Source organism: Pseudophryne corroboree, chromosome 10 (genome assembly GCF_028390025.1).
Source record: "Pseudophryne corroboree isolate aPseCor3 chromosome 10, aPseCor3.hap2, whole genome shotgun sequence".
NCBI lineage: Eukaryota > Metazoa > Chordata > Amphibia > Anura > Myobatrachidae > Pseudophryne > Pseudophryne corroboree.
In genome coordinates this window covers 65294714-65306904 of record NC_086453.1, presented here as the reverse complement: position 1 = coordinate 65306904, position 12191 = coordinate 65294714, and the positions used below count along the sequence as shown (strand labels likewise).

The 12191-nt window shown below is 47.6% G+C and overlaps 1 protein-coding gene and 1 long non-coding RNA gene across 4 annotated transcripts in view; one reads left to right on the top strand and one right to left on the bottom strand.

Annotated features, from left to right (window-relative positions):
• The window catches only part of LOC134966027 (phospholipase A2 inhibitor and Ly6/PLAUR domain-containing protein-like), a 57091-nt gene extending 54872 nt beyond the window's left edge, over window positions 1-2219 (top strand). For 2 of the 3 annotated variants that reach the window (XM_063942482.1, XM_063942484.1), the window contains exon 5: window positions 1013-2219. In XM_063942482.1, coding sequence (XP_063798552.1) covers window positions 1013-1206 — 194 coding nt within the window. In that variant the 3' untranslated portion in view covers window positions 1207-2219. The remainder of the gene's footprint in view (window positions 1-1012) is intronic. The other variant, XM_063942483.1, reaches the window with a different exon arrangement.
• LOC134966028 (uncharacterized) overlaps window positions 1-12191 on the bottom strand; it is an 88301-nt gene that overhangs the window by 53480 nt on the left and 22630 nt on the right. The window lies entirely within an intron of this gene.

The window sequence follows — 12191 nt, the reverse complement described above, 5'->3', positions numbered from 1 at the left end:
CTATGGGGCCCAGAACTGTGAGGGGTCTGTCTTCCCTGTCACAGTTACATGTGTTATATACAAGAGTGTAGCTACCATAGGTGCAGGGAGTGCTGCTTCTATATGGCCCAGAGCTGAGAGGGGTCACCTACCCGGTCAAAGTTACATGTGTTATACACAGGGCGTAGCTACCATAGGTGCATGGAGTGCAGCTGCTATGGGGCCCAGAGCTGAGAGAGGCCATCTTCCCTGTCACAGTTACATGTGTTATATACAGGGCGTAGCTACCATAGGTGCAGGGAGTACAGCTGCTATGGGGCCCAGAGCTGAGAGAGGCCACCTTCCCTGTCAGTTACATGTGTTGTATACATTTTTCACTGTTGGGTGGTACATAGGGGCCCTCAGAAACTTTTGCCTGCAGTATATCTAGTTACACCCCTGGACCTTCTCATTGTACTGTGGTATAAAATGAACTGGAGGCATATGATATAATATGAACTGGGGCACTGTAATGTAGCACAATATGAAGTGGAGGCACTATATTGTGACATAGTATGAACTGGGGCACTGTAATGTAGCACAATATGGAGTGGAGGCACTATATTGTGGCATTGTATGAACTGGGGCACTGTAATGTAGCACAATATGGAGTGGAGGCACTATATTGTGGCATTGTATGAACTGGGGCACTGTAATGTAGCACAATATGGAGTGGAGGCACTATATTGTGGCATAGTATGAACTGGAGCACTGTAATGTGGTACAGTATAATATGAGCTGGGGACACTGTATACAGTAATGTGAATTAGGGGTACTTGTTGTTTTTGGGAGTGTAGCTAATTATCAAGGGCGGTTCAAGAGAGGGGGATGTGTGTGAGCAGCCTCCATGCATGCCCCACCCCCCTCACCGGTGTACGTCCTCAGTAGTCTCTGCCATGTGTCAGTGTAAAGGTAAATATTGAGAGTGTGCAGTGTGGGCCCCTGTTTCAGAAATGTGTTATCACTTTATTGGCTTTCTTCTTTTTTTTTTCAGCAGGATCTCCAGATGTCAAATATATAGCACGGGGCTGTTCCACACCAAATGTGTGTACGATGAAGAGTGTGTCAGTACTTCCATTCAACCAGATATTAATGTCGCCCTTTGCTTGCAACCATGTTCCGCCCCTGCTCCCCAGTCTGCTTTTCCCCGCTGGGTTTGGCTTTATAATGCTCCTACTCCTGTCATAATATTCTCCCAAGGAGCCATCGTGCGGAGATTTCATGTGGATCCTTCCAGGGCGAGAATGCATTGCGGGAACGTACCTACAGTATACAAGCGGAGCAATGCATGTTTATACATTGTATATTTGCAGAGCCATGTATATCTATATAACAGCTCAGATTCATTTATATACGTATGTTAATTATGTGCAGAACAAATGTTTACCTATATTCAGAGGCAGACAAACTTGTGTATCTCATACACAGTGATGGGAAATCATATTACTATATGGTCCGCAAGCAACCGTTAATGCATGGCTACATTAGTGACCAAAAAGCTAACTTTGGCAATACACCTTCAGAGATACCCACAAGGCTTTGCAAACGAAGCCTTGCCGCCATATTAGATAGCTGATGATGTAAACAAAACACTGTTATTACACTAGAGGGCGCTCTGTATGTCTAGAAACCTACTATTGTTATCCCTATCTCCAAAAACAAAGACGTGAAGAGGCAAAAATATGTCACATAAAAGCATAAAACGCATTTTTCTTAATCTTATTTATCTTCTGTCTGCAGCAGCAGTATTACTGTAACATGTCCTAGACGAGTTCCAGGCCGTTACTGAGGGAACGCATAGACTAAAGTAACAAACGCAGATCCAGGTAACCTTGGTCTAGTCCATTGCTGTGGAACTACAAGTCCAAGCTTCCCCTGCCATGTCACAACCAGTGTAAACAAACTTAAGTACCACCACAACTAAAGTACCACCACAACTGAAGTGCCCCAGGTTACCTATCTCTACTCTTGTCTGGCTGGGCCTGCAGGAACTTGTTCTACAGCAGGCTAATTCTTCTTATTCTGATCTGTCAGCGATCCCTGACTGAACCTGGGGGGGTGTATTGTACGTAGCATCATTATATGCAGGGCATTACAGTCATTCTGTGTGAACTTTGAGATGTTGCTGTGATTGCATTTCGCTGTTTTATTTTCCTTATTGGAACAATAAATGATTAAATACATTTTTAAAGAAAACAAAATAGTTATCTGTGCTGAACTTGTGCCAACTATCCATTATACCACATAGAAATGTATATGATCTTTACACTGCATTCACAATTGTACATTATATAAATGACATCAGTGATTTCCATTTTTTGGGCTACCCTCTTGGTTCAATAAATTTATACCGGTGCCTGATCTCTTCCTGTTTGCACATGTGGGATGCTCATCGTTGGCGCTGTAATTTGAGCATATTTTGCGGTGAGTAGAGTTGAAGAATGGAATCTGGAAGATCCACTGTCTCAAGCAAGATGGATACCGATTCCCAGGCTATGTTGTGTTATCGGGCAACTGACTACCCCCCCATTATTTGGCCATTTGATAGACGAATGTGGGTGCTGCCCAAATGCATACAGATAACTGTAAATTTGGTGGAGGAGCTGTTTATTACGATTTGGCTTGGGCGAATGTAAATCTAAAATGCAACAGGAAAAATTACTTTCTCGAGCAGTGGGGATGGTATCAGAATACTGACAGTGGCATCCCGACGCCCAGGATCCTGACACCTGCTAGGCAAGAACTATAACCCTAACCCCCTAACCCTCCCTTTCTGCAACCTGACTGTAATCCCCCATCCCCCCCCCCCTTGCAGTCTAACCCTAACTCCCCGTTGGTGCCTAACCCTCCCTACCTGCAGCCTGACCCTAATCCTTCCCCACTAGTGCTTAACACTAAACCCTCCTTTCTAGTGCCTAACCCTTAAGGGGGGTACTCACTGAGCGATCGCTGCTTAAAATCTAAGCAATCTGACTAGATTGCTTAGATTTTAAGCACGATCGCTCCGTGTGTAGCCCTCTCAGCGATAGCGATGCGCAGCCCCGCGCATCGCTATCGCTGCTGCTAGATTGGCCTGCATGCAGGCCAATCTAGCGGGTCGCTCACTTCACCCGCTGGGTGAAGTGAGCGCCCCGCCCCCCCCCGCACGCTCAGCACAGATCGCGCTGTGCTGAGCGCCGGGAGAGATGTGTGCTGAGCGGTTCGCTCAGCACACATCTCTCTGACATCGGCCAGTGAGTACTGGCCTTAACCCTCTCTCCCTGCATGACTATGCCCCTAAGCGCAAAGGGAGGTCCATAAAAAAAAAAAAGTTTGCTGAATTCAGCTTAGAAGAACTTGATTGGCCTGCAGAGTAGAGGCAGCAAAGAGGGGAATCAACTTCATATTTACTTACATGGTTCTGGAATTATTTAGAAATTATGTTCCAAAGTGCTTCAGAAAAAGATCTGCCATAGATCCGGCGGGTGGACAAGCATAGTGACAAACATCTGCCTCATGTTCTATCAGTACCACTGCTGAAGATCTCCACGGTCTAGAGGGAAGGGACATGTACAACATGCCCCTGTTTTCTGGTACACTCCCTGTAACCACCCCCAAATGCCAATAGCATGACTGCGTGTGCTCAGATCTAAAAACATCACAAATATATGTAAACATCAGGTTTACGAACATCCCCGAATTAGACCCAAAGTACCCAGGGTGGCCATAGCTTCTTCAGAGAATACGTATAGAGTGTAACATCACTGTCTAGGTAGCACGCAGAAGCATTCCAAAACGTCCCCACACCATGTAGCACTACGATGTACCCAACACCACTCAGAACACCCTACACTTGTACAACACACTCAGGTGACTCCGGGCAGCCAGTGCCACTGACTGGTCAGCAGATAAAAGAGCCAGAAACATGGCACCAGCGCCTGGGTGGTTAGTTTTACCGTGGTCAATTTCATTAATACTGAGACAACCACTTGCAGCATATTGTGGTGATGTAGTTATGTCTCGCTTTATCTCTTTAGACGAACCAATGGCCACACCCTATATGAGTTTGGCCTTCTATGTGAGCAACTGTGCGCCTTTGGATACAACCACTTACAGTACACCCGCAAAATGTCCAAATCTGCTTAGCTGCCTCTCCGTTAACTCCCATTGAATTCCACAGACTATGCGTCCGATTCTCTTCTGTATCTCTGAGCACTACAAATTGAGACGCATGCGCTGTGCAACCAGAATGCATGCGGCGAAATGCGTGTAGCATCAACACATACTTGCCAACATTTAAAATCTCCTCTCCAGGAGAAGCCCAGAGAGCAGACGCATCTCGCCACTGTGACACATCACTAGACGCCGGCCCCAAAATGCCACAATTGATGGGTCCGCGGGTAGGGAGCGGGACTAAATGATGGAAATTTTTAATCATTTAGCCAAGTCCATACGGCACCACAGTTCCCCGTATGATCTCCTGATCCTGCCCGCTTCACTAGGAAGCGGGCGGGATGTGGCCGCTCTTCCGTGGGTGCAAGGGACTGCACAAAAATTTGGTAGTCTCCCAGCACTTGTGGGAGCATAGGCAAATACATCAACAGTACATACGACTCCGAATCAGGCCTATTGTGGGCAAAAGGAATACACATGTATGGGCATTGTATTATTTTATTTGTTCAATTTTTATTATTTTATTCTTTCATGGAACTGACATTCCACTTTAACCAATTCGCAGAAAGGCTGTGTCATTGAGAAGCCTGCGTGTAGGCTTGCTGAATAGAGCGAAATGCTCATGAGTTGAATGTCTCTCCCTATGAAAATGTTAACAGTTAAACAGCTGGTGGTTGTGATTTGTAGGCAGTTGGCTCACTTGGCTGACATATTATTGTGTTTTTTTTCCAAAAGTATTTGAATTATTTTGAGTATCCTTTGGCCCACAAGGTGGCAGTGTCCTACCAATACCTTTTTATAACATCTCATTTTACTGCAGCAAGATAATCAATATTGTGAGAATGTTACATGCTTAATAATAAGAATAAAAACAAACAGCGCTGCAGTCAATATAAAATAAGATTTTAAACCTACCGGTAAATCTATTTCTCCTAGTCCGTAGAGGATGCTGGGGACTCCGTAAGGACCATGGGGTATAGACGGGCTCCGCAGGAGATAGGGTACCTAAAAAGAACTTTGACTATGGATGTGCACTGGCTCCTCCCTCTATGCCCCTCCTCCAGACCTCAGTTAGAGAACTGTGCCCAGAGGAGATGGACAATACAAGGCAGGATTTAGCAATCCAAGGGCAAGATTCATACCAGCCCACACCAATCATACCATGTAACCTGGAACATACATAACCAGTTAACAGTATGAACAAACGACAGTAACGGTCCAAGACCGATGTCAACTGTAACATAACCCTTATGTGAGCAACAACTATATACAAGTCTTGCAGAGTTTCCGCACTGGGACGGGCGCCCAGCATCCTCTACGGACTAGGAGAAATAGATTTACCGGTAGGTTTAAAATCTTATTTTCTCTTACGTCCTAGAGGATGCTGGGGACTCCGTAAGGACCATGGGGTTTATACAAAAGCATCCAACAGCCGGAGAGTGCGGATGACTCTGCAGCACCGACTGAGCAAATGCTAGGTCCTCATCAGCCAGGGTATCAAACTTGTAGAATTTAGCAAAAGTGTTTGACCCCGACCACGTCGCCGCTCTGCAAAGTTGTAAAGCCGAGACGCCTCGGGCAGCCGCCCAAGAAGAGCCCACCTTCCTAGTGGAATGGGCCTTAACCGAATTTGGAATTTGGTACCACCAATCCAGCCGTAGAGTGAGCCTGCTGAATCGTATTACCGATCCAGCGAGCAATAGTCTGCTTTGAAGCAGGAGCGCCAATCTTATTGGCCGCATACAGGACAAACAGAGCCTCTGTTTTCCTAATTTTAGCCGTCCTGGCTACATAAATTTTTAAGGCCCTGACTACGTCCAGGGATCTGGAATCCTCCAGGTCACCAGTAGCCACAGGCACCACAATAGGTTGATTCATATGGAACGACAAAACCACTTTAGGCAAAAATTGCGGATGTGTCCTCAATTCAGCTCGATCCACATGAAAAATCAAGTAGGGGCTCTTGTGTGATAGAGCCGCCAATTCTGACACTCGCCTTGCTGATGCTAAGGCCAACAACATTACCACCTTCCAGGTAAGAAATTTCAATTCAACCTTGTTAAGCGGTTCAAACCAGTGTGATTTTAGGAACTGCAACACCATGTTCAGGTCCCATGGTGCCACTGGAGGCACAAAAGGGGGCTGGATGTGCAGCACTCCCTTTACAAACGTCTGGACTTCTGGAAGAGAAGCCAATTCCTTCTGAAAGAAAATCGAGAGGGCCGAAATCTGTACCTTAACCGAGCCTAATTTCAGGCCCATATCCACTCCTGTCTGTAGGAAGTGGAGAAGACGACCCAAATGAAAATCTTCCGTAGGTGCATTCTTAGTCTCACACCAAGACACATACTTTCGCCAGATACGGTGATAATGTTTTATTGTCACCTCCTTCCTAGCCTTTATTAAAGTAGGGATGACCTCTTCCGGAATCCCCTTTTTTGCTAGGATTCGGCGTTCAACCGCCATGCCGTCAAACGTAACCGCGGTAAGTCTTGAAATACACAGGGCCCCTGCTGCAACAGGTCTTCCCTCAGGGGAAAAGGCCAGGGGTCTCCTGTGAGCATCTCTTGTAGATCCGAGTACCAAGCCCTTCGAGGCCAGTCTGGGACAACGAGTATCGTCTGTACTCTTCTTCGTCTTATGATCCTCAACACTTTCGTGATGAGAGGAAGAGGAGGGAACACGTAGACCGAGTCAAACACCCACGGTGTTACCAGTGCGTCTACTGCTACTGCCTGAGGGTCCCGAGACCTGGCGCAATACCTCCGAAGTTTTTTGTTGAGGCGTGACGCCATCATGTCTATTTGAGGAGTTCCCCAAAGACGTGTTACGTCTGCAAAACCTTCTTTATGAAGTCCCCACTCTCCTGGATGGAGATCGTGTCTGCTGAGGATGTCTGCTTCCCAGTTGTCCACTCCCGGAATGAAGACAGCCGACAGAGCGCTTACATGATTTTCCGCCCAGCGAAGGATCCTTGTGGCTTCCGCCATTGCGACTCTGCTTCTTATCCCGCCTTGGCGGTTCACATGAGCCACTGCTGTGACATTGTCTGATTGAATCAGAACCGGAAGGTTTAGAAGAAAACTCTCCGCTTGTCGAAGGCCGTTGTAAATGGCCCTGATTTCCAACACATTGATGTGTAGACAGGACTCCTGGTCTGACCAAGGACCCTGAAAAGTCTTTCCCTGTGTGACCGCTCCCCATCCTCGGAGGCTCGCGTCCGTGGTAACCAGGATCCAGTCCTGAATCCCGATCCGGCGACCCTCCAGCAGGTGAGCACTCTGCAACCACCACAGGAGGGACACTCTGGTTCCTGGGGACAGAGTTATTTTCCGATGTAAATGCAGATGGGACCCGGACCACTTGTCCAGAAGGTCCCATTGAAAAGTCCTTGCATGGAACCTTCCGAAGGGAATGGCCTCGTAGGCCGCCACCATTTTCCCCAGAACTCAAATGCATTGGTGAACTGACACCCTTTTCGGTTTTAGCAGGTCTCTGACCATGTTCTGGATGTCTTGGGCTTTCTCTATTGGGAGGAAGACCCTCATTTGTTCCGTATCCAGTATCATACCTAGGAACGGTAGATGAGTTGTCGGAGTCACTGTGACTTCGGTAGATTTAGAATCCAACCGTGTTGCTGGAGCACTCTCAGAGAGAGCGCCACACTGCTCAGTAATTTCTCTCTTGATCTCGCTTTTATCAGGAGATCGTCCAAGTATGGGATAATTGTGACTCCATGCTTGCGCAGGACCACCATAATTTCCGCCATTATCTTGGTGAAAATCCTCGGGGCCGTGGAAAGTCCAAACGGCAACGTCTGAAATTGGTAATGACAATCCTGTACAGCGAATCTCAGGTATCCCTGATGGGGGGCATATATGGGGACATGAAGGTACGCATCCTTTATGTCCAGAGACACCATAAACACCCCCTCCTCCATGTTGGCTATTATCGCGCTGAGTGATTCCATTTTGAATTTGAATCTTTTTATGTACATGTTTAGGGATTTCAGATTCAAAATCGGTCTGACCGAACCGTCCGGTTTCGGGACCACAAATAGGGTTGAGTAGTAACCTCTTCCCTGCTGGTGCAGGGGAACCTTGATTATCACTTGCTGTATACACAGCGTTTGAATTGCAGATAACACTACATCCCTTTCCGATGTGGAAGCTGGTAGGGCCGACTTGAAAAATCGGCGCGGGGGCACCTCCTCGAATTCCAGTTTGTAACCCTGTGAAACTATTTCCAACACCCAGGGATTCAGGTCCGATCTGACCCAGGCCTGACTGAAAAGTCGAAGACGTGCCCCCACCGGTGCGGACTCCCTCAGGGGAGCCCCAGCGTCATGCTGTGGGTTTTGGAGCAGCCGGGGAGGACTTTTGTTCCTGGGCACCTGACGAAGCAGGTGCTCTCTTGCCTCTGCCCTTACCTCTGGCGAGGAAAGAGGATCCCCGACCTCTTTTGGACATGTGCGACCGAAAGGACTGCATCTGATAAGGTGTTGCTTTCTTTTGCTGTTGGGGAATATATGGTAAAAAATTTGATTTACCTGCTGTAGCTGTGGAAACCAGGTCCGTCAGCCCATCCCCAAACAATACCTCACCCTTATAGGGTAGTACTTCCATATGTTTTTTGGAATCCGCATCACCCGTCCATTGGCGAGTCCATAAGGATCTTCACGCGGAGATAGACATGGCATTGGCCCTAGAAGCTAGCTGTCACAACTGAGGGCCTGAGCTGACGGGAGGCAGCCTCAGTTGTAGGGGCTGAGATGTACCGGAACCTGGGAGGTTGTATCAGACCCCTGGACATGTAAGTAACATGGATAATAACTGCCCGAAGGCGTGACCACGACAACTTAGATAAAAGTCAATGATGTTTATTATGACAACTCCGCATCACAGCAGCAATAAAAGAAAACGTAAAAGTCAGCAAAGAATAAATACAGTTCCTGAGTACTACAGCATGGCAGGAGCCACAGGGCACTGGTAGTGTGAGATAGTTCTTATGATCTTCTAGATGGAAAGTCCTTACCAGGCCCGGCTGTAGCAATGGAGATAACCCAGGATTGTACCAGCTGGTGTTCCAGGAAGAGCTGGGTTGCTGAAGGTAAAACAGCTGCTGTGGATACTGGCTGGAACCAGACTGTTGTTAGCACGGAGTGGATACTGGCTGGAACCAGTTAAATAATAAATGAACTTTGGGAGCGATGAAATGTGAACTGAAATGTAGAACTTGAGAGCGGAGAAATAATAATTCCGGTGGAGAGTGGTAAAGTGTAGAAAGGACACCGGCCCTTTAAGGGAAGCTGTATTCTGCTGGAAGCTGAGGCTGGAAGCAGGTAGTGTTGTAGCTGGAAACAGATGAATCCACAATGGATTGGAGAGTCAGGCTACACCGCAGGTGGAATGCTGGTGCGGGTCTCTATGGTGGAAGTCTTGAGACAGGAGCTGGAACCTGGAAGACAATCATAGAAGAGAGACAAACAGGAACTAGGTTTGACAACCAAAGCACTGACGTCTTCCTTGCTCAGGCACAGCTTACTTATACCTGCAGCAAGGAAGGGGTTGGCTAGGCAATTATGCAAATCAACAATACAAACAGCAGATTGGTGGAAATGATCAGATGACAGAATCCAAGATGGCTGCGCCCATGCAGACACTTGGAGGGAAGTTTGGTTTGTAATCCATGTGGTCTGGGAAACAGTAATGGCGGCGCCGGCCACCGGAGACAGGAGACGCCAGGCTGATAGATGCACATTTAACCACGCGGGCACAGCGGAGGCCGCGGCTGATGAAAACACCACTCTGACACTCTGCATGTGGAAACTCAGGAACAGCGGAATCTGGTCCTGGAATGCTGAGCCCGCCTTAGGAGGCATCTGAAGGGTAAGTAATGGCGTCCAGATACCCGGATCGTGACAGCACCCCCCCCTTTAGGAGTGGCCCCAGGACACTTCTTAGGCTTTAAAGGAAACTTTGCGTGGAAATTTCGGACCAAGGCAGGAGCATGGACGTCAGAGGCATTGGTCCAAGAGCGTTCTTCAGGACCATAGCCCTTCCAGTCAATGAGATACTGAAGTTGACCGTAACGGTGACGTGAGTCCAGGATCTTGGCCACTTCATACTCAACGCCTCGTTGAGTTTGGACTTTCGGAGTTGGTGGAAGTGAGGAATGAAACCGATTCAAGATTAGCGGTTTCAACAGGGAAACATGGAATGTCCTGGGTATTTTTAAGAAGGGAGGTAACTGGAGTCTGTAAGCAACAGGATTGATGACTTGATCAATTTTAAAAGGACCGATGTAGCGAGGTGCAAACTTCATACTGGGAACTCTTAACCTCAAATTCTTCGTGGATAACCATACCCGATCACCCACCTTGAGAGCAGGAACTGCTCGACGCTTCTTATCCGCAAACTTCTTGTACCTGAACGATGCCTTGAGCAGAGCTGATCGTACGCTCTTCCAGATATTGGCAAACTGATGCAAGGTGATATCCACTGCGGGAACAGAAGTTGCTGGAAGCGGTTGGAACTCAGGGACTTTAGGGTGGAATCCAAAGTTGGTGAAGAATGGTGTTGAAGAAGATGAAGAATGATACTGGTTGTTATGACAGAACTCGGCCCAGGGAAGTAATTGAACCCAGTCATCTTGAGAGGAGGACACATAGATGCGGAGGAAGGCCTCCAAGTCCTGATTCACCCTCTCAGTTTGACCATTGGTCTGAGGATGGTAAGCCGTGGAAAACTTTAACTTGACTTGGAGGACTTGACATAAACTTCGCCAGAATTTGGCTGTGAATTGAACTCCTCGATCTGAGATAATTTCTTCTGGAAGACCGTGGAGTCGGAAGATCTCTTGTATGAATACTTGAGCCAACTTGGAAGCTGACGGAAGACCGGTGAGAGGAATGAAGTGTGCCATCTTGGTGAACCGGTCAACTACCACCCAGATGGTATTGAACTTGTTGCACATGGGCAAATCTGTAATAAAATCCATCGACAAATGGGTCCATGGTCGACGGGGAACAGATAGTGGAACCAGTTGCCCCGCAGGCGACTGGCGGGATACTTTATGTTGAGCACACTTTGGGCAAGATGCAATAAACTCCAAAACGTCCTTTTTCAGAGTTGGCCACCAATAGGACCTAGAGATAAACTCCAGGGTTTTTTGGATACCTGTATGTCCGGCAAAACGGGAAGCATGGGCCCAATGCATGAGCTTCTTCCTTAGTGTCGGCTTCACAAAACTTTTCCCTGATGGGGGCGTAGAGTCCATCCCTACCGTGGAGAATGCCAACGGATTTATAATAGGATGCTTGTCTGAAGACTCTGACTCATTTTCTTGCTCCCATGAGCGGGAAAGGGCATCGGCCTTGCGATTCTGAGAGCCCGGACAGAACTGGAGTTTAAAGTCGAACCTGGAAAAGAAAAGTGCCCATCTGGCCTGACGAGGGTTGAGACATTGTGCGCCTTTTAGATATAGAAGGTTCTTGTGGTCTGTAAGGATGGTGATTGAATGAGAAGCTCCCTCCAACAGATATCTCCACTCCTCTAGAGCGAGCTTGATGGCTAGCAACTCCTGGTCGCCAATGGCATAGTTGCGCTCCGCTGGGGAGAACTTCCGTGAGAAGAAACTGCAAGGATGTAAATGACCATCTTTAGCCCTCTGAGATAACACCGCTCCTACTCCAACGGAGGAGGCATCCACCTCTAAGATGAAAGGAGAGTCGACGTCAGGCTGTTTCAGGACAGGTGCAGAGATGAACCTCTGTTTTAAAAGATGAAAAGCTTGCATGGCTTCTTCAGACCACTTGGACGGGTTAGCACCCTTCTTGGTGAAAGCAGTAATAGGCGCCACAATGGTGGAAAAGTCTCGTATAAACTTTCGGTAATAATTGGCGAACCCTAAGAACCTCTGGACCCCTTTGAGGGTTAAGGGTACTGGCCAATTCTGGATTGCTTGTAGTTTCTCAGGATCCATCTCTAGTCCGGAACCGGACACAATGTACCCTAGAAACG